Source organism: Lepus europaeus, chromosome 1 (genome assembly GCF_033115175.1).
Source record: "Lepus europaeus isolate LE1 chromosome 1, mLepTim1.pri, whole genome shotgun sequence".
In the NCBI taxonomy this organism is placed as follows: Eukaryota; Metazoa; Chordata; class Mammalia; order Lagomorpha; family Leporidae; genus Lepus; species Lepus europaeus.
Genome location: NC_084827.1, coordinates 104,183,803 through 104,210,276, shown reverse-complemented (window position 1 = coordinate 104,210,276; position 26,474 = coordinate 104,183,803). Strand labels below are relative to the sequence as shown.

The 26,474-nt window shown below is 37.4% G+C and overlaps 1 protein-coding gene across 3 annotated transcripts in view; it reads right to left on the bottom strand.

Annotated features, from left to right (window-relative positions):
* SLC4A10 (solute carrier family 4 member 10) overlaps positions 1-26,474 on the bottom strand; it is a 229,346-nt gene that overhangs the window by 129,514 nt on the left and 73,358 nt on the right. For all 3 annotated transcript variants that reach the window (XM_062199976.1, XM_062199985.1, XM_062199980.1), the window contains one exon: positions 15,984-16,122. In XM_062199976.1, the coding sequence (XP_062055960.1) occupies positions 15,984-16,122 (139 nt within the window). The remainder of the gene's footprint in view (positions 1-15,983; positions 16,123-26,474) is intronic.

Sequence of the window (26,474 nt, the reverse complement as noted above, 5' to 3'; positions counted from 1 at the left end):
GCATAAATCCTAGTTAGAATTACTAATTCTAATGAGAGCGAATACAATTTTAGTAAATACAAAAATACAGTGTCTTGTCCGACTTCAGAGTAAGGTCCTCTCCACATTATGAATGCCAATTTCACAAAGGGTCAACCTGCTGGAAGACATCACAGCATGGAACAGTATTTCAGACAGCACCTTACACTAGTCACAAATGAAAAGAAATGGACGCTTTGTACATACTCTACAAGCAAACTACTGTGTGACCAAGTAAAGCTTTTGAAACTCTTTGGGCCACAGTTTTCTGTTCTGTAAAATGAGACAAATTCAGCATTTGGATAATTTACCAAGATCATCCAGCCAGTGACTTTGTCAAGCCAGGATTACACAAACTACTTTGTTTTTAATTTTGTCTCCCTCTATAGTCTATGCTTGTTTCCTGACATAATACAATTAATTGGGTTGGTCTGTGTCAGCTCAAAGATTTAATGTTAATACATATAGTAAAACAACTGATCTTTAAAATTAAAATTAAAACCTTCTCCAGAGCCAGTCTCAAATTAAAATGTTTTTTATTCTCTTCTTCTCTTGTAACTCTGTCTACATTTGTTTGTTTCATTATTTACTATATAGATTTTTACTGTGTAGATTTTTTGTGTGTGACTAAAACTCAAGCATTTTATTCTGTGGAATAGCCTGTAATGGAACTTTCCACAAGTGTGTCCCCAGGGGAGTGGATTCAACTTTCATTAAGTTTTCTAGCACCTTACACACTGCTGATATATAATGTAGCTTTCAGTGGAAAAAGAATGGCAGCACTTACGTTAGTGTTATTTGAGTGAAGAATCTAGTCAGAGTTGAACTCTGGTTTAACAGACTATTAGGTGGGAAAGAATACTAGGGTAAGGCAAAGCCTCACATTTTTTGAAAGAATGTGTTTTTTTTTTTTTTTATCTATGAGAAAATGTCTTTAAGTAAGTCTTCTAGAGTTACAGTACTTTCACTCCTAAATATGAAATTGCTTCTAAAATGTTGCCTTTAAAATTTTACTCAAGTAAAAAATCCTGCATATTACTAAAAATTCTTGTTTCTTGAGTTTTACTCTATGAACTGACCCATGAAATAATATTGTACATAAGTTGTAATAAGGTAAATCACAAATTTATTTTTAAAATATTTATGAGCCCTATTATCTATGTAAAATGATACATTTAAATGTTTTACTTTTATACAGTAGTGAAGATGATTAAATAAATGGCAACAGGGCCTGCACTGTAGCATAGTGTGTAAAGCTGTTTCCTGTTGTGCTGGCACTCTATATGGGTGCCAGTTCGAGTCCTAACTGCTCCACTTCCTATCAAGCTCCCTGCTAATGTGCCCGGGGAAAGCAGTAGAAGATGTCCCAAGTCCTTGGGCCCCTGTGCCCACGAGGGAGACCCAGAAGAAACTCCAGGCTCCTGGCTTTGGATCGGCTCAGCTCCAGCTGTCACGGCTATTTGGGGAGTAAAGCAGTGGCTGGAAGATTTCTCTCTCTCTCTTCTTCCCTCTCTCTCTCTCTCTCTCTCTCTCTCTCTGCTTCTCTGTAACTCTGACTTTCAAATAAATAAATAATTTTTTTTAAAAAAGTGATATCTGCAACATTTAATCGTGGCCCCCTTAAAATTTTTTAAAAATTAACTTTAAGAATCCCAAGAAGATGTCGATTGTGTGTGTGTGTGTGTGTGTGTGGTTGTATGCACTTTTATCCAATGTATAGATTGACATGGCCTCCAATATCAAGATCAGAACTATTCCATCACAAAGGAAGTCTCTTCTGCTATACTTTATATTCTCAAACTTCACTCCATTTCCGTTCACTGGCAACTACTAATCTATTTTCATGAGTATAGTTTTATTACTTTGAGAATATTACCCAAATGGAGTCATACCATTTGCAACTTTTTGAGATTAACATTTTTTTATCTAAGCATTATGCCTTGAGAACCATACATGGTATGGATATCAATAGTTTGTTCTTTTCTGTTGCTTAGACATAGTCCACTGTATGAGTGGATGTATCAGAGTTTAATCATTCATTTACGGGAGAATATTCAAATTATTCATAGATTTTCCTATTACAAATAAGGCTGCAGTGAACACTCATGCATAAGTTTTTTGCAAACACATAAGATTTCACTTCTCTGGGACATTGCCCAAGAGTGCAATTGCTGGGTCATGTTGTAAATGCATGTTTAGCTTTAGAAGAAACTGCCAAACTTTTCCACTGTGGCTCTATCATTTTACACTCATATCATCAATTTAAGAGCAATCCAATTTCTCTGCACTTTATCAGCATTTATTATTATGACTTTTTTATTTTATCTATTCTATTAGGAAGTCAGTGATATCTCTTATTAGCTTAAATTTGCATTTTCCCAATGATGAATGACATTGGAAATCTTTTTTATGTACGATTTGCCATTTGTATTTCTTTTTTCATGAAATTTCTGTTTGTGTCTTTTGTCCATTTTTCTAATTGATTCATTTTCATATATTAGACTTCGAGAATTCTTTCTATATTATATATATTCTACTTTTGTTGACTATACGGTTTGCAAATACTTCCTTCTCATCCATAGCTTACCTTTTCGTTCTCTTAGTAGGATCTTCCTTAACATGAAAGTTCTCATTTTGATGAAGTTCAGTTTATGACTATTTTCTTTTATCGATTAAGTTTTTGTTGTCATGTCTAAAATGTCATCACCAAGTCCTGAGTCCAAAAAACTATCTCATACTTTTTCTAAAAGTTTCATGACTTCATGACCTAATTTTTACATTTACGTTTATATTTATATTTATAAATTTATTAATTAATATAAATTTAAAGTTTATATTTACATTTAAGTTTTATATTTGTTTATAATCTCATTGGAATTAATTTTGTGTACATTGAGGAGTTTAAAGAATTTTATTTTTTTTTTAACTTTTATTTAATGAATATAAATTTCCAGTGTACAGCTTATGGATTACAATGGCTTCCCCCCCCCAATAACTTCCCTCCCACCCGCAACCCTCCCCCCTCCCGCTCCCTCTCCCCTTCCATTTGCATCAAGATTCATTTTCAATTCTCTTTATATACAGAAGATCAATTTAGTATAAAGATTTCAACAGTTTGCACCCACATAGAAACACAAAGTGAAACATACTGTTTGAGTACTAGTTATAGCATTAAATCACAATGTACAGCACATTAAGGACAGAGATCCCACATGAGGAGCAAGTGCACAGTGGCTCCTGTTGTTGACCCAACAAATTGACACTCTAGTTTATGGCGCCAGTAACCATCCTAGGCTGTCGTCATGAGTTGCCAAGGCTATGGAAGCCTTCCAAGTTCACCGACTCTGATCATATTTAGACAAGGTCATAAAAGACAGAGTGAGGATAGTAACCAATGATCCTAAGAGTGGCATTTACCAGGTTTGAACAATTATACAGCATTAAGTGGGGAAGAGGACCATCAGTACACACATGTTGGGAGTAGAGCCATTGGTGGTAGAGTAGAGGTTATGATTACAAAGGAATGAGGCCCAAGTGCACTAGACAGGGCCTAGAACAAAGGACAGAGTCATTATTAGAGGAGCTAAGAAAGGTGCTCTCTAGGCTACAATTAAGTTTTCTGATTGAGAGGCAAATAGAACCTGATAGAAGGGGCTTGATAATAATCTGGTGGGCTTTAGGCCTTGTAAATTCAGAGGCCCAGACCTATCTATCTCTTCACATGGGGTATATCCTAAGGGAGGTGTGAACCTCCTAGGGGAAGGCACTCTGTTGACTTTCATTACTTGGCTGGCCTGGGAGGAGAGCTGGCCAGGTAAAGGCAGGGGGCATCTCTAACAAGAAATTTACAGTTCTGCCTGCAAAGTTGCTGACCCTACTTGACCATCCCCTCAGCTGCAGTGGTCACTTTGGAAGTTGGGCTGAGTGAAGGGCTTTTCAGCTTAGAGCCAATAAGATCTGTGGCTCTGACCTGGGCATCCTTCGACTCCAGGGCAGGTCCATTTCCAGTGATCCAACTCTTGGCAGAGCTGCCAGGGCTCTTCACAAGCTGACTTCTGCTGAAGCCCAGGCTTACCTCATGGAAAGCCACTGCAGTGGACTGGCCTGTTGGGTCTCCTTGAGGGCAGATCACTGTACAGATCAGCCATTAATAGGCCTGCCACCCATTGCTTCTGATGCCGAGCTTTCTTTTCCTCCTGGTTTGTGTTAAAGCAGACCAGAGGATGCAAGTCAAGGGAGTGCCCGTTTCCCATCTCTAATCTTCGGTGGCCTGAACTACAAGTCTATAGTCACAGGCATGTTCTGTAGTAGTTTTTCTAAGGTAGACAATGCCCATGAGGAAAATTATATTCTCACTTTAAAACTTTCTTTCCCTTTGGTCTGAAAGGGAGGTTTTTTCTACTTACTGTATACTTCGCTGATGGCGAAGTGAATCTAGCTATGAGATTATTATTTGAGTTCTTATTTTGGCTATGCTATTGCAGAAAAATGTTAGCCATCTCTTTTATAAGGTCTAAAGATTAAATTGTGCATCCTACAGATTCCTTCATAATAGAATTAGTTTCCTACCTTGAAGAGAATAGAGAAATGAAAGAACAAGTTGGGCTTAGAATAGAGAAATGAGGGAGCAAGTCCTAGATCACTTGCTGACAATAGCAATATCACATGAATACTTAGCAAACCGTTTCAACCATTAGATAACAACTTAAGAAAACATTTACCAGAAGGTCCAATGCCTTCTATAAATTTTAAGAATCATGTATTTGAAAACACCTCTTAAATATCTAACATGGTGTAGTTTGTTTAGCCAGTAAACTTAAGCACAACCATATAAAATGTTTTTAGTTTCTTTCTACCAACAAGTCTAAAACATATGATACACAGATTCAGGTCACACAAATTAAAATGTATCTTTGATTGATTTTAGCAGCTTAAATTTATGGACAATCTTATCTATAAGCCATTTAAAATAAAACTCTTAATAAAATTTCCCCATGTGGACATACAATATGTACACACATATAATATAGCATAATAGACCAATACATCAATTTTAATAATAGCTTTTAAAATCTTTAACTCTTTTTGTAGATTGCCAATTGATTTGAATTGCTTTTTCTTTTTAGTAACCTCAGTTAACCATACTTTCTCTCAGTTGGTACTGTTAATACATTATTGGCTTCATCTGTTTACAGAGCCATCCCAAAGTACTGAATACAATAAAAGTGGCTGGAAAAAGTCCATAGGAACCTATAGGAGGACAGCTAAACACAGAACCAACAACGCTTTAGTTTTATGAGCAGCAGATATTCAAATTTTTGAAAAATCACGTATTTAAATAGCCCATAGCTCTTAATAAAAATTCAGCTGTTTTTGAACAATTAGAATTTAACAGACATCAAGAGAACATAATAGATTACTTTAACACATTGCTTTAACAGAGCATCAGAGTTTAATTCTATGTCAAAGAGAAATTGAGCTTCCTGTGATCTTTTGCTGTGAGGTTTCCTTCCTTTACCTTCTTTCATATTGGTGACCATGTTTCTGTGTTTCTGTGTGTAACACATCTTTAAGCATCTTTTGCAGGGCAGGATGAGTGGCAACAAATTCTTTCAGTTTCTGTTTGCTATGAAAAGTCTTAATTTCACCTTCATTCACAAATGAGAGCTTTGCAGGATATAATATTCTGGGCTGGCAGTTTTTCTCTCTTAGTACCTGGGCTATGTCTCGCCATTCCCTTCTAGCTTGTAGGGTTTCTGATGAGAAGTCTGCTGTGAGTCTAATTGGAGATCCTCTAAGAGTGATCCGACGTTTCTCTCTTGCACCTTTTAGGATCTTTTCTTTATGTTTCACTGTGGTGAGTTTGATTACAACATGTCGTGGTGAAGATCTCTTTTGGTCATGTTTATTAGGGGTTCTATAAGCTTCCTGTACTAAGATGCCTCTGTCCTTCTCCAAACCTGGGAAATTTTCTGCTAGTATCTCACTGAAAATGCCTTCTAATCCTTTCTCCCTCTCCATGCCTTCAGGAACTCCTAGAACACGAATGTTGGGTTTTTTAATAGTATCCTGTAAATTCCTGACAATATTTTTTAGATTTCTAATTTCTTCTTCTTTTCTTTGGTTTGCCTGTTTCCTTTCCTGTTCTCTGTCTTCTAAGTCTGATATTCTCTCTTCTGCTTCGCCCATTCTGTTTTTAAGGCTCTCTAATGTGTTTGTCATTTGATCTATTGAACTCTTCATTTCATTATGATTTCTAGTCACTATCAGAGTTTCTTGTTCCACTAGTTGTTTCATTTCATTTTGATTCCTCCTTAATATTTCACTTTCACGAGAGAGATTTTCTATCTTGTCCATGAAGGATTTCTGTAGTTCAAGAATTTGTTTTTGAGAACTTCTTAATGTTCTTATCAATTTTTTGAGATCCGCTTCTTGCATTTCTTCGATCTCATCATCTTCATAATCTTGAATTGGGGTGTCTTTTTCATTTGGGGGCGTCATAGTTTCTTCCTTGTTCTTGTTAGCTTGGTTTTTGCGTTTGTTGTTTGGCATGTTGGAGATATTTGGTTTCTTCACTGTGGTGTTTTTTCTTGTTACACTATGGCTCTATATTAAGTGGACTGTCTGCTTTCAATGGAGCCTTAGAGGCTTGAGATGGGTGTGGACTGAGAGCTGTGTTTGGTTCCTCAGGGTTGAGGGTGTGTCAAGGATGACACTCCCAGGTTAGGTGTGGTAAATCTCTCTTTCTTTTTTTGATTTAAAAGGGAAGTAATTCCGCACAGCTGAACGTAATTGGAGGTAGTTAGCAGGCAAATGATATACCCACAGGAGCCAGAGATCGGAAGCTCTTTCCCAAGGTCCACACAGGGAATCTCTGCTGCCCTCAGTGTGGGCTCCAATTCTCCTGCAGTCTCCCACTGGGTTGCCAAGTTAGATGCTAATCTCCTGTTATTTCACCCCTCCCCACAGAGTCAGGTTTTTCTGCTAGGCTCAGGCCTGGTGCAGACCTGAGGTCGCCCTGCTTATGACGTATGTCCAAAATGGCGCCTGCTCTGTCTTGCTCGCCTGTGAGAGGTGAGCGGAGAGAGAGAAACTTGTGTCCGTATCAGTCACTTTTTTTATTTTTTTTTCTCTCTCTTCTAGTTAGCCTGGTGAAATTTTCCCCACGGAGTTTCAAGCCTCGTTCCCTCTAGCCTCCTCTTTCCGCTTGCCTGCTGGTATCTCGGGCTATGGAGGTTCGGCTCACCTCGCGTTCCAGCGCTGGTGCGTTGAGTCTGCCGCTGGTGTCCCGAACTTGGGCTCCCACGCTCTCCACGCAGGTCCACTGTGAATCACTAGTTCCGGAAGAGTTTCCTCTGCTGTTTCATCCCCTACTCTTCCTTGACACTACAGTATCTCCACTTATATTAAACTTTCTCTCCCCCCGGACTAAGTGTGCTTCCTGCCTATTCCGCCATCTTTCCAACTATCGAATTTTATTTTTTTGTCTATAGATTTCCAATAGCCTCAACAGTATTTGTTGAAAAAGTTCCATTTATCATCTTTGTCTTTTGTTAAAACTCAGTTGTATTTGTGTTGGTCTATTTCCAGATTCTCTGTCTGTTCCATTGATCTACGTCTATCTGAACGGACATTTTGAAAACAAACCCAAGAGGTATGTTCCTTCCTTTACATAATTTCCTTCAAACTGGGGGCTTGGTTGTTCTAGAAAAAGCCTACAGTCTGGGAGTTCCAAGAGTTTGGTAGTTAAAATGACGACATACAACTTATATGCATGGATGGATTGATGTATGCATAGGTTTTATGGGTATTATAGGAGGAGGCAGAAGGTACTTTCCATAAAAAGGAACTCACAAGTTACAAATATCAAGTTACTAAAGATACTAAACATTTCAAGATTCAGTGCTTCATGCCAATTCCAGAGTGATGCCAAAAACTTTAAGAGATATTTAAATGAATATTTTAAAGGAATTATAATTGAAAATAATATATATATAAATACATGCATATAGCTATCATTTCTGTTTTTTTTTTTTGTTTTGTTTAATTTCTTGCTTCAGAGATAGGCAGTAGCATAACAGGCAACACACTAGTACCTGTTTCAAGATTTTAGGTTAATAAATATACTGTAAATTACAAAAATACCTAACTGTAGTTAATGATCTAAAGTGCTGTAATATGTTTCAGTTTTTGAATAAACTCTGCTGACATCTGAATAACAAACCAAAGCAAACAGGAAAAACATTAATGACATAAGTTGAGGCAATGCAATTGCATAGACCAATTGCATGATTACTATCTACAGAGGGGGGCAATTGAAATCCTGAGCAGATTATTTTCATTTCCTTCAGTATTTCTGGCTCTGCTTTGATCCACGATTAACACATGGTAGTCTCTTTCTACTAAACAACATTAAATAGGTGCTTTATGAATTCTTTGAGGATTAAGTTAATGATAATCTCTGCAATACTCATATTAAAAATACACAAAATAAAATTCTTCTGTCAATTAGAAATCAGTGTTCTAGACAGTTTAACACCTTGTATGCTGTTGCCACTAAGTCAGTTTAACTTTTCTAAGAACTTTTATTCTGAGTCTACACAGACAGGAAGGAATTGTACCTTGGGGAAGTAACGGGTACGTCATGACAAAACACCTTCTTTTAGGAGAGTTGTGGGACATGGCAGGTGAGGGTGCATAGTTAGAGAGAGGCCAGAGAATAACAAATGTAATAACAGAATTAACTATTTTAATCTTAGGGGGAAATGAAATACATCAAAATCTAAAATTTATACAAATAAATTTATCTTAATCCATGTTATCATCACATTTCACATCCTCCTGAAAAAACCCAGATGACTTCAGCCTTTACTAGTTTTGAATATCTAGTGCCTTCAGAGCATCAGAGGCCTAACTGCTACCCCTGCTTTGCCTCTTCTAAGCTCATTTGTGGGAAGTATTTTTAAAGGGCAACCAAAGTGAGTCAAGCATGTTGTTGCCACGATTTCACAGCTGTGGTAGCTTTGCTCACTTTTCTATTAATAATGTTCTATGTTATTTATAAGCAGGACATTGTAATTGTGTTGATTTCATTACCCTCTTCATATGGCTTCTTTCAGAGTTTTAAAAAGTGAACAGCTGGTTTTCACAAACATTTATTAAATAATTATTCAAAAAATTAGCTTCAAAATTTAAAACTTCTCTTAAGTTTAATTTGGCAACAACAGTGAGCATGAATTATTCATGAAGTGATATGTGACAGGTGCTGTATGATAAAATATCCTTTTTGTTTCAGTTATTAGGAAAGAAAATTATTAATCCCACCTGGAATACTAACAACGCATGAGAGAGCTGTAGACACACACACACACACAGAGAAAATGAGAAGTGCTTAGAATGATTATGCTAATAATTTATTAGAATTAAATTGCATTTGAAAAATCAATCATGAATTAACTAAAATTAGCCTTTTTGATGAACTATGGCAACCAGCACAAAATCACTTCTGCCACTTTAAAACCAACTACATTTCTAAGTTCTCAATAAATACATTCTGTTCTTCCCTGAAGTATTATGTCTCAGCCAAAATTCATCCATCCTCCTCTTCAATGTCTGTTACTATTTTGATTGCTCATCAGATGTCTCTCCGAACCTCAAACAGCTGTACCATGCATAAGGCACCAGAAGAATAGCTAAGAAGACAGGTTCTAATATCATTATACAATGCAAACAACTAACCAGATCATCTCTTTTATTCTTTATAATGAAAAAGAAGTACATTCCAGGGGTTTAGGATAAACAAGTTATTCAACTTAATCCATTAAAACATGATAAAATTTTAGCTGCTCAAGTGTGACAAGTCAAAGAACTAACTTCAGAGTAAGCATTTAGCCTATCAAAGAAGACATGAGTCTGCGTCCCACGTCAGAGTATCTGAGTTTGACGCCTCAGCCCCAGCTCCTGAGTGCAATTTTATGATAATATAGACAGGTGCGATGGATCAAGTAATTGGGTCTCTGCCATCCACATTGGAGATCTGATTGGTTCTGGCTCAGTTCTGGCCTAAGTCCAGCTCTGATTCGCCCATTTAGGGAGTGAGCCAGTGGGTGGGAGTTTCTCCCTTGTCTCTGTTTCTCTTTCTCCTGTTCAAATAAATAAGCACAAAAAAAAAAAAAAACCCAAAAACAAAAACACCTAGATTCTAGTATCACTTCTGCCATCCCCTAGACTTGAGAACGGGCAAATTATAAGTCAATTACTGGTTTCCATTTAATCTGGAAAGTGAAAAATTGCCAACTGTTTTAAGAATAATAGAGTGACTCATGCCAAAATATACAGACCAATCTTCTCAGTTTCACTATGTAGGATAAGGAAAAATAAAGAAATCCAAAAGAAATGCCTCCAAAAAAGTACTTAATAACAGATTACAGTGACTCTAACCAGAGCTGTCTAAGGTTCATAATCACCATAGCTCCCTTCTGGAAACACCTGTTTCTTATAACCAGTGTTAAGATGCTTCTTGCTTAAATGGAGGTGTACATTTTATCTTCCTTATCAACAACTTTTTAACCTTGAAACAGCAAAACTTCTATAACTAATTTGGAAAAAGATCAGATATTGCTTTCTTGTCACCACACAAAAAAAGATAAGAATGTATATTATCTTTAAAATATTCACATAGATTTTGATGTAGTTGAGAAACAAAAGTACAACATTCTTAATTTTAAAATTTGCCAGATCATGTCCAGCAATGGATGAATGGATAAAGAAAAATATTATATAACCACAATGGAATATTATGCGACCACACACACAAAAATGAAAAAAATCTTGAAATGTGTAACAAAATGGATGGACCTGGAGATCATTTTGCTGACTGAAATAATATAGACACAGAAAGATAAACACATTTTCTTTCTCTCTCTCATATATGGAAGTTTAAAAAGGTAGATCTGAACTTAGAATATTGATTACTAGAGGCTAGGAAGAGTAAGAGGAGGAGAGAAAGAGTGATATTGGATAACAAGGGATAAAACAGTCATGTAGGAGGCCTGGCATTGTGGTGCAGCAGGTTAAGCCACTGCTTGCAATGCCAGCATCTGATTTCAGAGTGCCAGTTAGCGTCCTCGATGTCCTCTGCAGATCCAGCTCCCTGCTGATGCACATGGCAAGAGAGCAGAAGATGGCCCAAGTGCTTAGCCCTACCACTCATGTGGGAAATCTGCATGGAGTTTCAGGCTCCTGGTTTCAGCCTGGCCCAGCCCCAGCCATTTTGAACAGATGAAAGATAGTGCTTGCTCTCTCTCTCTCTCTCTCCCTCTCTCTCCCTGCCCCCCACCCCCCCACACACGGACTCTATCTCCCTCTCACTCTATCTCCCTCCCTCTCTCCCTCTACCCTTCTCTCCCTCTCTGGCACTCTGACTTTTAAATAAATAAAAGAAATCTTTTCAAAAATCAAAGAATAAGTTCTAATGTTCACATCACAGTGGGATCACAGTGGGGCAATTATAGTTCACAATACTGTATTAAGAACCAGAGAGGAGCTTGTAGGCTCAAACAAGGAAAGAATAAGGAAACAGAAACACTAATCGCCTAATTTGAAAAGTTCACACTCTGTACATATGTTGAAATATAACATTTTATTCCATAAAAATGTACAACTTTACATGTTAATAAAATTTTTAAAGATAAAAAAATTAAGTAAAAAATTTGCCAGGCTATAAAAACTACTTTAAATTTAATTGTGTATTTAAAATATTATAATAAAAGGCATCATATGTAAATCAGTTAATTCACATAAATTTTTCACTTAAAAGGGTAACTCACATGGAATAACACACCATCCACATAATCGAATTCAAAACAGCCATTAAAAAGATTGTATAAATCTACACAACTTATATGGAATATGTCCCCAATATAGTATTATGTGAAGTGATAAATATGGCTAATGTGAATCACACAATACCTATTCTATAAATTTAGAAAAAGGCAACACTTATATATAAATCTAGGTATTTATGTATATACATATAGATCTAGGTATTTATATTCAAAGATAGGTATTAAAATTCTGAAGGAAAGACATACAAGGAACTGTTACTATGATCACCTTTCTTTTTTTTTTTAACTTTTATTTAATGAATATAAATTTCCAAAGTACAGCTTATGGATTACAATGGCTTCCCCTTCCCACAACTTCCCTCCCACCCGCAACCCTCCCCTCTCCCGCTCCCCCTCCCCTTCCATTCACATCAAGATTCATTTTCAATTCTCTTTATATACAGAAGATCAGTTTAGTATATATTAAGTAAAGATTTCAACAGTTTGCACCCACATAGAAACACAAAGTGAAACATACTGTTTGAGTACTAGTTATAGCATTAAGCCACAATGAACAGCACATTAAGGACAGAGATTCCACATGAGGAGCAAGTGTACAGTGACTTCTGTTGTTGACCCAACAAATTCACACTCTAGTTTATGGCACCAGTAACCACCCTAGGCTCTCGTCATGAGTTACCAAGGCTATGGAAGCCTTCCAAGTTCGCCGACTCTGATCATATTTAGACAAGATCATAAAAGACAGAGTGAGGATAGTAACCAATGATCCTAAGAGTGGCATTAACCAGGTCTGAACAATTATACAGCATTAAGTGGGGAAGAGGACCATCAGTACACACAGATTGAGAGTAGAGCCATTGGTGGTAGAGTAGAGGTTATGATTACAAAGGAATGAGGTCCAAGTGCGCTAGACAGGGGCTAGAACAAAGGACTACTATGAATAAGGGTAAAGGAACATATTTGCTTTTCTATCTTCCTATACTTTTTGAATTTTAAATATTGGCACCCATTAGTTTTGTTGTTTTAATGGTTAACAGGTTGAATAACAGGTACTAAAATGTAGTCAGATGGAAGTAAAAGGGTTTTGGTGTTCCACAGCACAATAGGATGACTATAGCTCAAAATAATGTGGTATAAACTGTATAAGAAAATTAAAGAGAAGTTGGGAGGCTCCAAGTACAAAGACATTAAAATGGAAAGGTTAATTTACTGGTTTCATTGGCTTATACTCTGAATACGTGTTGATATATTGCACTATACTTCATAAAAGTATAAGTATTACATATTAAATCAAAATTTAAAATAATTTTACATAGTTTAAAAATAAATTTAAAAATTGTTAACAGAGATGAAAGTGGTGATAACCATTTCGATTTTCTCCTATTTACTTTTGATATTTTTTAAATAAAGGAGAGCTATAAAGGACACTCAAGGGGGTGGCGCTATGGCTCAATGGGTTAAAGCCCTGGCCCGCAGCACTGGCATCCCATAAGGGCACGGGTTCACATCCCAGCTGCTCCACTTCCATTCCAGCTCCCTGCTAATGCACCTGGGAAAGCAGAAGAGGATGGCCCAAGTCCTTGTGCCCCTGCCCCTATGTGGGAGACCCAGAGGAAGCTCTTGCCTCCTGGCTCAGATTGGCTCAGCTCTGACTGTTGCAGCCATTTGGGGAGTGAATCAGCTGAGGGAAGACCTCTCTCTCTCTACCTCTCTCTCTGTAACACTGTCTTTCAAATAAATAAGATAAATCTTTTTTTAAAAAAAGGAATACTCAAAATACATCAAACAGTAATTAACTAGACCAGTATTATTGAATGGATGGTGGGACTGTGAGTAGGAGGGAGAGTAGGGTGGAAAGTATCACTATGGTCCTAAATCTGTAAATATGAAATACGTGAAATTTGTTCACTTTATATAAATGAAAAAAAATTTTAATTCATTTTCATGGTTGAACATACAATTCCACATTAAATCTATGTAGATAGAGTTAAGGCAATGAGTAAATGCAGACATAAGTTTAGCATGACCCATTATTGGAGTATGTGGCTTTCAGAAAGCTGTTGTTATCTAAGGAGCAGAAACAAGTTCTGTCAATTGGAACTGACCATAGAAGGGATGATAACCTAGTAGAGCAGTAAGATCTGTTTCAATGCTGTGTTTCGGGACATCCGGCTCCCTCTGCTAGTAATACCACCCTCTCTGCTTTTTTGCCATAGGGAACTCCAGTACAACCTTCAAGAATCACCTCTTCCAGGGAAGCTGTACAGAACCCCTCCTTCACCCTTGTGGTTCTCAAACGCTTCACCCCTATGGTTCTCAAACCAGAAACTTGAAGTCAACTGGAAATTTGTTGCAAATGCAGGATCTGAAGTTCTATGTCAAAGGCCTATTTAACCTACATTTAAAAAAAAAAGATTTATTTATTTATTTGAAAGGCAGAGTAACAGAGAGAGGGAGAGACAGAGAAACAGATCTTCCACCTGCTATGAATTACATTTTTGACAAGACTTCAGGTGATTCGTATTCATATTAAATTTGGGAAGCATACCCAAGGTACACCCACATTTTTACAGCATTTACAAGGTATTTGTCTAAATTAAACTTTGAGATTGTTAAAAGCAAAATTTAAGATTTCTGTTGTTGTTCTATAACCATTGTACAAAAGAGATCCTCCATAAATGCTTGCTAAAGAAATAATCAAATGAGCAACAATGAAGGAAAAGCAGAATCTGATTCAAAAATGGACAATGGACCTAAGTAGACATTTCTGAAAAGAAGACATTCAAATGGCCAACAGGTGTATGAAAAAATGTTCAATGTCACTAATCACCACACAAGTGCAAATCAAAACCACAATGAGACATCACCTCACTTCAGTCAGAATTTCTATTGTTACAAAGACATAACAGGTGTTGGCAAATATGTGGAGCAAGGAGAACCCCTTGCTTTGTGGGAATGTACAACCATTATGGAAAACAGCATAAAACTCCTCAAAAATTAAAAATAGAACTACAAATTATCCAGAACACACACACACACACATATACATCCAAGGAACATGAAATTACTCCGTTGAAGTGACATCTGCACTCTCATGTCCATTGTAGCAGGACTCACAATAGCCAAGAAATGACAACAACCTAGGTGTCTATCCACTGATGGATGGATAAAGAAAATGAGTTCATTCATGTGAGTAAAAAACAGTTGATCTCATAGAAGTTGAGAATAGAATGATGGTTACCAGACATAGAGTAGGGGATTAAGGAGGGATGTGGAATTGTTGGTAAACAGGTATTAAGTTATATTTAGATAGGATGCACAGTAGGATGATTATAGATGATATAATGTATACTTCAAAATGCTAGAAGAATTTTGAACATTTTCACCACTAAAACAGGTATATTTTTGACAAGATAGATATGATTACCCTCATTTTGAACATTATACAACATATATAAGTATCAAACATCACATGTACCACATAAATATGTCCAATTTTTAAGTATCAGTTAAAATTTAAAAATATTTTAAATGAAAGAAAAGTAAACAAAATTTGGTTCATTACTTTTTTAGTAGCAATTCATCAGTTATATGGCAATACAGAAATATTACTTGCAAATGATAAGTTAACCGTTAAAAAGATATTTAGAAAAAATAGTATGTTTAAATGTACATACACCCAAGAAATACATTACAAAATATTTTTATTCCTACCAATGGAACATGAAACCCATGATTGTACCTAAAGCCTCTTATGATGAGCTTTGCCTTTCTTTAAAAAAAAGCCTTACATGTGAATTAATATATAAGGTCACTAATTTGGTTGTAAGCCAGCAGATAAAACAATAGAATAAATTACTTTTAGATTTCTTTTGTTTTTCTGTTGACACAAATTATACTACTGTCTTTCTTTAAGACTGCAGCTGTTGCTGGCTCTATCACACTGTTTACTATAATTATTGCTTTCAGATTTCATGGCCTGTATCCCAGGCCAGATGAGCAACTTCAGAAATCAACAACAATCATGGATGTTTACAAAATTATTGCTACTAGGAATCTCTTTTCCTAACAACATGAAAACTCTTTACTATGGCTTCACCTTTCAACAAAAGTCCTCACCTTGCTGTTTCTCGCCACTCAGCATCCTCACCTTCACGCCAACAAATCTCATCCAATTCTGTGAAAAGGTCATGAGGAATGTGTTCTTCGTCATCATCCTCAGTTCCCAGAATGAACTGTACTCGCTGCGACGGGGTATCTAGGTGAAATCAGAGATGCAAACATGTATTACCGTGACTCTAAGCTCACCAGGTTCCAGTCACTACCTGCAACATCACCTCAAATTCACATTTCCCCTGCTCAGCCAGTGCAACACTCAGCTAGTGCAGACACAGGAATTAAAACCAAATTTACATAACATTAAGGCCAGCATAATTTGGGAGCATGAATATTTAAAATGTAATTATATATTATCAAAAATAAAATCAAATATGATCATTTTTTATTTTTATAACATTCATGGCAACTATTTCTGTTTCTCACACATGTATAAACATTTTCTCATCATATATGATATATTCTATGGGTAATATTCAGAAGTGTAGATTATGATAAAATTTACTTACTCTAAAACTATGCTGAATATAATTCACCATATCCCTTCCCTAATCTCTGGCAACCACTGGTCTGGTTTATACTGCCATGGTTTCGTCTTTTCTTAAATGTCATGTAAGTGAAAACAAGGTATGTTAACTTTTTGAGACTGGCTTTATCATGTAGCTTAATGCCTTTGAGATTTTGAGATTTATCTGTATCACTGTGTATATCAATAGTTCATTCCTATAATCCTGAATAACAGTCCATTGTGGGAAGGTACCACATTTTGCTTATGCATGCACCTGCTGAAGGATATTTGAGTTATTTCCAATGTTTTGCAATTATGACTAGAACTACTGTAAGGATATTTGTATAGGTTTTCTTTTAAAAAATTATTTGAAATATAGAGTTACAGAGAGGCAGAGGCAGAGAGAGAGAGGTCTTCCAACTGTTGGTTCACTCCCCAGATGGCTGCATTGGCTGGAGCTGAGCTGATCCAAAGCCAGGAGCCAGGAGCTTCTTCTCAGTCAGCCATGTGGGTGCAGGGGCCCGAGGACTTGGGCCATCTTCCACTGCTTTCCCAGGCCAGAGTGGAGAACTAGATTAGAAGTGGAGCATCTGGGACTCGAATCATCACCCATATATGATGCAGGCACTGAGAGAGGAAGCTTTACCCACTATGCCACAGTGCCGACCCAGTGTAGGATTTTAAGTAAACAGAGTTTTTAATTTTCTAGGGTAAATACCTAGGAATAAGACTGTATGTTGGGGGGCCAGCGCCGTGGCTCACTTGGTTAATCCTCTGCCTGTAGCGCCAGCATCCCATATGGGCACCAGGTTCTAGTCCCAGAAGCTCCTCTTCCAGTCCAGCTCTCTGCCGTGGCCTGGGAGGGCACTGGAGGATGGCCCAAGTGCTTGGGCCCTGCACCCACATGGGAGACCAGGAGGAAGCACCTGGTTCCTGGTTTCAGATCATTGTAGCTCCAGTCATAGTGGCCATTTGGGGGGTGAACCAACAGAAGGAAGACCTTTTGTCTTTTAAACTTTTATTTAGTAAATATAAATTTCCAAAGTATAGTTTATGGATTACAATGGCTTCCCCCCACATAACTTCCCTCCCACCCGCAACCCTCCCCTCTCACGCTCCCTCTCCCATTCCATTCACATCAAGTTTCATTTTCAATTCTCTTTATATTCAGAAGATCAATTTAGTATATATTAAGTAAAGATTTCATCAGTTTGCACCCACACAAAACATAAAGTGTAAAATACTGTTTCAGCACTAGTTATAGCATTACTTCACATTGGACAACACATTAAGGACAGAGATCCCACATGAGGAATAAGTACACAGTGACTCCTGCTGTTGACTTAACAATTTGACACTCTTGTTTATGGCATCAGTCATGAGCTGCCAAGGTCATGGAAGCCTCCTGAGTTCACCAACTCCAATCTTATTTAGACAAGGTCATAGTCAAAGTGGAAGTTCTCTCCTTCCTTCAGAGAAAGGTACCTCCTTCTTTGATGGCCCATTCTTTCCACTGAGATCTCACTCACAGAGATCTTTCATTTAGGTTTTTGTTTTGTTTTGTTTTGTTTTGTTTTGTTTTGTTTTGTTTTGTTTGCCAGAGTGTCTTGGCATTCCATGCCTACAATACTCTCATGGGCTCTTCAGCCAGATCCAAATGCCTTAAGGGCTGATTCTGAGGCCAGAGTGTTGTTTAAGACATCTGCCATTCTATGAGTCTGCTGTGTATCCTGCTTCCCGTGTTGGATATTCTCTCCCTTTTTTAGTCTATCAGTTAGTATTAGCAGACACTAGTCTTGTTTGTGTGATCCCTTTGACTCTTAGACCTCTCAGAGCCATCAATTGTGAGCTGAAATTGATCACTTGGACTAGTGCGATGGCATTGGTACATGCCACCTTGATGGGATTGTACTGGAATCCCCTGGCACATTTCTAACTCCACCATTTGGGGCAAGTCCGATTGAGCATGTCCCAAATTGTACATCCCTTCCCTCTCTTATTCCCACTCTTATATTTAACAGGGATCACTTTTTAGTTAAAATTTAAACACCTAAGAATAATTGTGTGTTAATTACAGAGTTCAACCCATAGAATTAACTAGAACAAAAAAAAAATACTAAAAGGGAAGTATTAAATCGTACATCAACATTCAGGACAAGGGCTGATCAAGTCACTGTTTCTCATAGTGTCCCTTTCACTTTAACAGGTTTCCTTTTTTATGCTTTGTTAGTTGTCACCGATCAGGGAGAACATATGATATTTGTCCCTTTGGGATTGGCTTAATTCACTCAGCATGATGTTTTCCAGATTCCTCCATTTTGTTGCAAATGACCGAATTTCTTTGTTTTTGACTGCTGTATAGTATTCCCTAGATTACATGTCCCATAATTTCTTTATCCAGTCCACAACCACTTAAGAGATGGGCCAATGACCTCAATAGACATTTTTCAAAAGAGGAAATTCAAATGGCCAACAGACACATGAAAAAATGCTCAAGATCACTAGCAATCAGGGAAATGCAAATCAAAACCACAATGAGGTTTTACCTCACCCGTTAGAATGGCTCACATTCAGAAATCTACCAACAACAGATGCTGGCGAGGATGTGGGGAAAAAGGGACACTAACCCACTGTTGGTGGGAATACAAACTGGTAAAGCCACTATGGAAGTCAGTCTGGAGATTCCTCAGAAACCTGAATATAACCCTACCATACAACCCAGCCATCCCACTCCTTGGAATTTACCCAAAGGAAATTAAATTGGCAAACAAAAAAAGCTGTCTGCACCTTAATGTTTATTGCAGCTCAATTCACAATAGCTAAGACCTGGAATTTTTTTTGACAGGTGGAGTTATAGACATTGAGAGAGAGAGAGACAGAGAGAAAAGTCTTCCTTCCATTGATTCACTCCCCAATTGGCCGCTATGGCTGGCGCACTGAGCCGATCTGAACCAGGTGCTTCCTCCTGGTCTCCCATGCAGGTACAGGGCCCAAGCACTTGGGCCATCCTCCACTGCCCTCCCGGGCCACAGCAGAGAGCTGGAGTGAAAGAGGAGCAACCAGGACAGAATCCGGCCCTCAACCCCCAACCGGACTAGAACCCATGGTACTGGCACCACAGGCGGAGGATTAGCCTAGTGAGCCACAGCGCCGGCTGGAAGACCTTTCTATCTCTCTCTCTCTCACTGTCTATAACTCTACCTGTCAAAAAAAAAAAAAAAAAAAAGACTGTATGTTGGAGCCAGCGCTGTGGCGCAGCAGGTAAAGCTGCTGCCTGTAGTGCCAGCATCCCATATAGGCACTGGTTCAAGTCCTGCCTGCTCTACCTCCAATCCAGCTCTCTGCTATGGCCTGGGAAAGCAGAAGATGGCCCAAGTGCTTGGGCCGCTGCACCCGTGTGGGAGACCCGAAAGAAGCTCCTGGCTCCTGGCTTCCAATTGGCCCAGCTCCGGCTGTTACGGCCAACTGGGGAATGAGCTAGCGGATGGAAGACCTCTCTCTCTTCTGCCTCTCCTTCTCTCTGTGTGTAACTCTGACTTTCAAATAAATCTTAAAAAAAAAAAAAAAAAAAAAAGACTGCATGTTATACAGCGACTGTAAGTTCAGCTTTATAAGGCTCTGCAAAACTGCTTTCCAGAATGGCGTTACCATTTTGCATTCCCAGGGGCAATGTATGAGAGCTGCAGTTGCTGAAATTTTCACCTGCACTTGCATTTGGTATTGTCAATTGTTTTTTTGTTTTCTATGTACTGATACCTCATTGAGAGTTAATTTACACTTCTCTGGTGGTTACTACTGACAATTTCTCATGTGTTTATTTGCCATTCATATTTCTTCTCTGAAAACATGTTGAAATGTTTTTCCAATTTTCAGTTGGGTTTTTTGTTCTTTACTACTGAGTTTTGAGAATTCATTATACTTGTATATTTTGCATAAAAAGATTTTGCTGAACATACAATTTGCAAATATTTTCTCTTATGCCCATCTATTGCTTAAGTTTGCATTATCTTAACAGTGTCTTTCACTTACCAAAATGTTGAATTTTGATAAATTTCATCTCATTTTTTCTACTTACATTATGCTTTTAGTTCCAAATTTCAGCACACTTGCCTAAAAATCTCAATTATTTTCTCATGTTCTTTTCTAAGTGTTTTTGTAGTTTTCTATTTTACATTATAAGCTATCGTGTATTTTGAGTTAATTTTGCTATAAAATGAGAGGCTTATTTCAAGATTTTTTTTTCATGTGTATGTCCAAGTGTTCCAACACCAGGTAAAAAGACAACAAATGATAGCCATAGATGAAGTATATTCACCAATAAACTGCCTTGCAGTTTTTTCAAAAATAAGTTGGCCATTCTGGACTATTTTTCTGGACTCCTTTGATCTAGGTCTGTGTTACTTCTGGCTGTTATAACAAAGTAACACAGACCAAATTGCTCATAAATGACAGAAATTCATTTCTCACAGATCTGGAGGGTGGAATTCTGAGATACTCTCCTGAGAGTCCAGATACTCTTCTGGCAAGACTGGCAGCAGCAAAAGAACAGCAGTAAAACCCAGTTAGCCACGAGATCATGAAGGTGAACAAGAGTGTCAAATTGTTAAATCAACAACAGGAGTCACTGTGTACTTATGTCTCATGTGGTATCTGTCCTTAATGTGTTGTCCAATGTGAAGTGATGCTATAACTAGTACTTAAACCGTATTTTTACATTTTGTGTTTCTGTGTGGGTGCAAACTGATGAAATCTTTACTTAGTATATACTGAGTCGATCTTCTGTATATAAAGATAATTGAAAATGAAAAAAAAAAAAACCCTGGTGTTAAATTGGAAATTGCATAGAAAATTAATCAATTTTTAAAAAATATCATGTAGGATCTCTGTCTTTAATGTGCTGTACACTGTTATTTAATGCTATAACTAGTACTCCAACAGTATTTTTTCACTTTGTGTTGCTATGTGGGGGCAAACTGTTGAAATCTTTACTTAATATATACTAAACTGATCTTCTGTATATAAAGAGAATTGAAAATGAATCTTGATGTGAATGGAAGGGGAGAGGGAGCAGGAAAGAGGAGGGCTGTGGGTGGGAAGGAAGTTATGGGAGGGGGGAAGCCATTGTAATCCATAAGCTGTACTTTGGAAATTTATATTCATTAAATAACAGTTTTAAAAAAAAGATCCTACTCTGAGGCTATCAGGATGTTCCACAGGCTGCCATTTTCAACCTACAATGGGTTTATCAGAAATAGTTATAATTTTGAAAATCTTAGGGTATGAGTCTCCAAATTCTGTTCTTTTTCAAAACTGCTTGACTATTCCTTTTACCTTTCCATATAAATGAGATCCATATAAATTTTAGAATCAGTTGTACTCACAAAATTTCTGCAGAGAATATGAGTGGAATTGCATTAAATGTATAAATCAATTTGAGGAGATTTGTACATTAACTGTAATGATTTTTCCAATCCATGGAAACTGTATTTGATTTCAAATCATTCATTCCATCTGGTTTTGTAGTTTTCAGATACAGAATCTCCACATTTTTATTTATATCTAGATATTTCATTTCTTGAAGCCTTTATAAATTAAATTTTGTTTCCAATTTTTCAGTGCTAGTGTATAGGAATGTGATTGATATGTTTGACCTTGTATCCTACAACTTTGCTAATCTTATTATTTCTAGGATTTCTTTTGTAGATTCCTTGGGGTTTTTTGTGATTTATTATTACAAACAATTTTATTTCTTCCTTTCTAGACAAACTCTCTCTTTTTGTACTGGCTTGAAATTTCAGTATAGTACTGAGAAGGGGTGATAAGAACAGCCATTTCCTTGTTCCTAGTCTTAAGGAAAAAAGAACATTCCACCTTTTACCAGTATTATGTTAGTTTTTCTTCATCTGAGATTGCTCGAAGTATATTTCAGTGGACATATAATTTTAGATTGAATGTTCAGATATTCCACTAGATACAGAATTTTTTGTTGACTCTCCTTTGAGCACTTTCAAATGCTGTACCACTTCCTTCTGGCCTCCATGTTTCAGAAGGGAAATATGCCATCCCTGGAGTCATTGTTCCTGAAGTGAATGAATGTTTCTTTCTGGTTATTACAGGATTTTTTTCTTCCTCTTTAATTTTCAGAAATTTTATAATGTTATGTATGGGTGTGATTTTTTTAAAATTTATACTGTTTGGGAACACCAAGCTTCTTGAACATTAAGTTTATGGTCATTTTTTTTTTAATTTGGAATGTTTTTCAGTAGTGAATGAATTTTTCTTTTGCTCTGTGCTCTTTCTCTTCTTCCACTAACTCTGATGGCAGGATCCATTTATAATGATCACTGTATTAGTCAGGGTTCTATATAGAAACAGAATCAATAAAATAGGTACTTAGAAATATGAAAAGGTATTCATTCACTAGAGGAATTGGTTCACAGGATTATGGCAGATTAAAAGTACCACACAGAGAGTCTGTTCATTAGAGACCGTGGGACACTGGTAGAATGGCTCAGTCCAAGTTTGAAGGCCTCAGAACCTAGAAAGCCAAGGGTGTAAATCTCCTTTAAAAGTCCAAAGCCTGAGTAGTTCCATGGGTACCACAGGTGTAAGACTGGAGTTCAAAGGGCAGCAAGCCCGGAGTTCTGATGTCCAAAGCAGGAGTCAGATGTCTCCAAGCTCACAGAACAAGAGACCAATTCTTCTTTCTTTATTTTCTCTAGACCCTCAGGTAATTGATGATGCCTGCCCACATTGAGGATAGGTACATCTTCTCTACTTTGTCCACTCTGACTCACAGGCTAATCTCTTGGAAACAACCTGACACACCCAAAGTAATGTTTTTCCAGGTTTCTAAGCATTCGTTAATCCAATAAATTAAAAACTGAAATTAACCATCAAACCTATCAGTTATGATATTTGACTCTGACAAATATCCCCACAAGTATGTCATACCATCAGTCACCATGATTAATTTAACCAACAGGAGCTAGGAGCATTCTCTTTGTCTCCTACAGCATTTACTTAAGGCTACCATCAAAAGGATTCAGAGCAGAAGGATGGGAGCAACCTATGGTGTATACTTCAACCATACCATGTTCAAGCAATTGAAAAAATTGTCAAGATGACAAAGGTGGGGCTGGCACTATGGTATAGCAAGTAAAGCCACTGCCTGTAGTGCCGACATCCTATATGGGTGCCAATTCAAGTTCCTGCTGCAATACTTCCTATCCAGCTCTCTGCTGATGGCCTGAGAAAGCAGTAAGAAGATGGCCCAAGTGCTCGGGCTCCTGTCTGCATGTGGAAGACCTGGAAGAAGCTCTTGGCTCCTGGCTTCAGGTTGGCCCAGCTCTGGCCATTGTGGCCATCTGGGGAGTAAACCAGCAGATAGAAAAATCTCGATCTCTCTCTCTGCCTCTGCCTCTCTGTAACTGCTTTTCAGATAAATAAATAACTCTTTTTTAAAAATGACAAAGGTCTGTTGTACAAAGCCAGGTGACTTGTTTCTATATTGGCCTTTCCACTTGGCTTGTGCCATTAATTTATGTAGAGTAAAATGTATGATTAGTTGCACAGTCCTCTTCCTTGAACTACAGGGAGGCAGCTGAGGGCAATCCTATTATCCATTAACCCTAGCCAGTGACTTGAGACTGAGGAAAACTGATGTGTTATCATTAGCCCCTTTGGTTAAATTCAATAACAAACTTAACACTTTTTCTAATGTGATGATTTCCACTGGGGATATGACTGCTTGAAAAAACAACAATAATAATAAAATAATAAGTTAGTTATCCCTTCAGAAAGTTTAACTTCACCCCTACTGTGATCTCATTTTACAGAAATCTCAAGATTGATCTGAGGCCTATGTAATCTATTAACATTGTTTGTTAAAACATTCAAAAGTCTCTCTTAATCATCCCTGTGGTGCCTGAGTTTTTGGTAAGAAGGCACAAGATACGCAGTCATGTGCGTTCACTTGAATCCCTGGAAAGCACATGCAGTATACAATGGCTGGGACTCTGAAGAAGAACCAAGATCAGTTGATAGACAGATTGGCAGTGTCTTCAGTGTGGCCTCCAGGCCAACTAGTCAGCTGTAGGATTTTCAGTTAGGATAGTTGAGTCTAATGCTTGTTTTTAGAAGGACTGCTTGAGGACAACCAGTCTAATATGACCTGTTTATCCACTCCATCCCCCAGAATGACTGAGTGATACTATGTAAATGAAAGGAAGGAAGGCAACCAAAGAAGTTAACTGGTTTTCATGAGAAGGTGTAGGAACCCATAGGTATCTCTGTTGTTTCTTATAAACTTCTCAACATTAATAGCAATGGTGATTAGAGTGGGTTCTTGGTGCAGTGGTTAAGACATTGTTTGAGATACTTGCTTTCCATACCAGAATGCCTGATTTGAGTCCCAGTGCTCTCACTTCTGATTCAGCTTCCTGCTAATACACATCCTGAGAAGTAGCAGATGATGGCTGAAGTACTTGTGGCCCTGCAATCCACATGGCAAACTCAGACTGAATTCTGGGCTCCTGACTTTGGTCTGGTCCAGTCCTAATACTGCAGGCATTTCAGAAGTGACCAGGGGATTGAGTATCTCTCTTGCTTTCACTCTCACTCTCCAACTCTCTGGTTTTCAAATAAAGTGAAAATAATACTTGTTTTAAAAGCAACAGTGATCAAACAATGAGCAGAGTCATCTCATAAAGCATCAGAAGTTAGTAGTCAATAAGACTTAAGGCACTCACACAGTTTGGAAGAGCTACACCAAGATATTTTGCTTATGAGGAAGGCTCCAGGGGAAATTTGTATACCTTAAATAAAATTTTAAAAAATTAAAATAAACAGCAGAAAAAAAAGATCAGAAATTTCACTTCAAACACTGAGCTATCAAGTGTATTCCATTCCAGTGTTCTAACTTCACTCTTTTTGCATCATCCCCTACTCACACCTGGACAGTTTATTGGGAAGGTTCAGAAGAGGTAAAATGACATTTTAATAAAATTTACAAAGACCTATTATGTCCCCCACTTTAATCCATTTGAGTCACTGTTGGGGGTCTTGGGAAGAAGTATACTAAGTAAGCACTTAGTATTTTTATATTGTAGGGCCATGTCAAGCCAACTAGAGTATCCTGAATTTACGAGTATCCAGAGTATCCAGAATTTATGAGGGCCCCTATTAGCTGGACTAACATCCAGAGATTAGAACAATTAATCTGGCCTAAGATTCTGTAAGGAGAATAAATAATGTATCATGCCCAAAAATGGTCATGATGGAATCCTGAATTTTTGTCGATTTCACTCCTATAGATTACCTTTTAGGTACTCTATTATTTACCACAGATCAGGTAAAATATATGGTATTTTTTTGGACTGGCTTATTTCACTATGTACAAAGATTTCTAGTTGCTTCTGTTTTGTTGCAAAAGATAAGATTTCATTCTTTTTTTACAGCTGAGTAGTATTCCATAGTGTGTATATATCATTTTTTTAAAAAAAGTTTTAAGACATGCTTCCAGTACATAACAGTACCAGATCCTCCAGAAGATACAAATGTGGAAAACTCATCATATACCTAAACTACAAGTCCATTATTGGAAGGACTTAGGAATAAAAACCACATGACTAATTGAAAAGGCGCATGGCTCAGAAAGCTGAATACATAGAGTAATTTCAAGGGCCACAATGATGTGTCTAGAATTGGATAATCAAACAAACAGCAACATCATAACCTCAGATTAGAGACATCTACAATCAAGATAACATTTATTTAATTCTTGCCTGGTTTTTAACATAAAGACCACTGGATTTTTCCAAGACTGCACCCTGACTATAGGAATTTATCTAAAATTATCTGGTTGATTTTTCATTCTCTAGGGGTGGGGACACATATCAGCATTGTAAACCTACAAATCTAGGACAACAATAGCCCAATACCAGTCAATGCTTCTTCTATGTTTTCCTCTTGATTTTGTTTCTTTC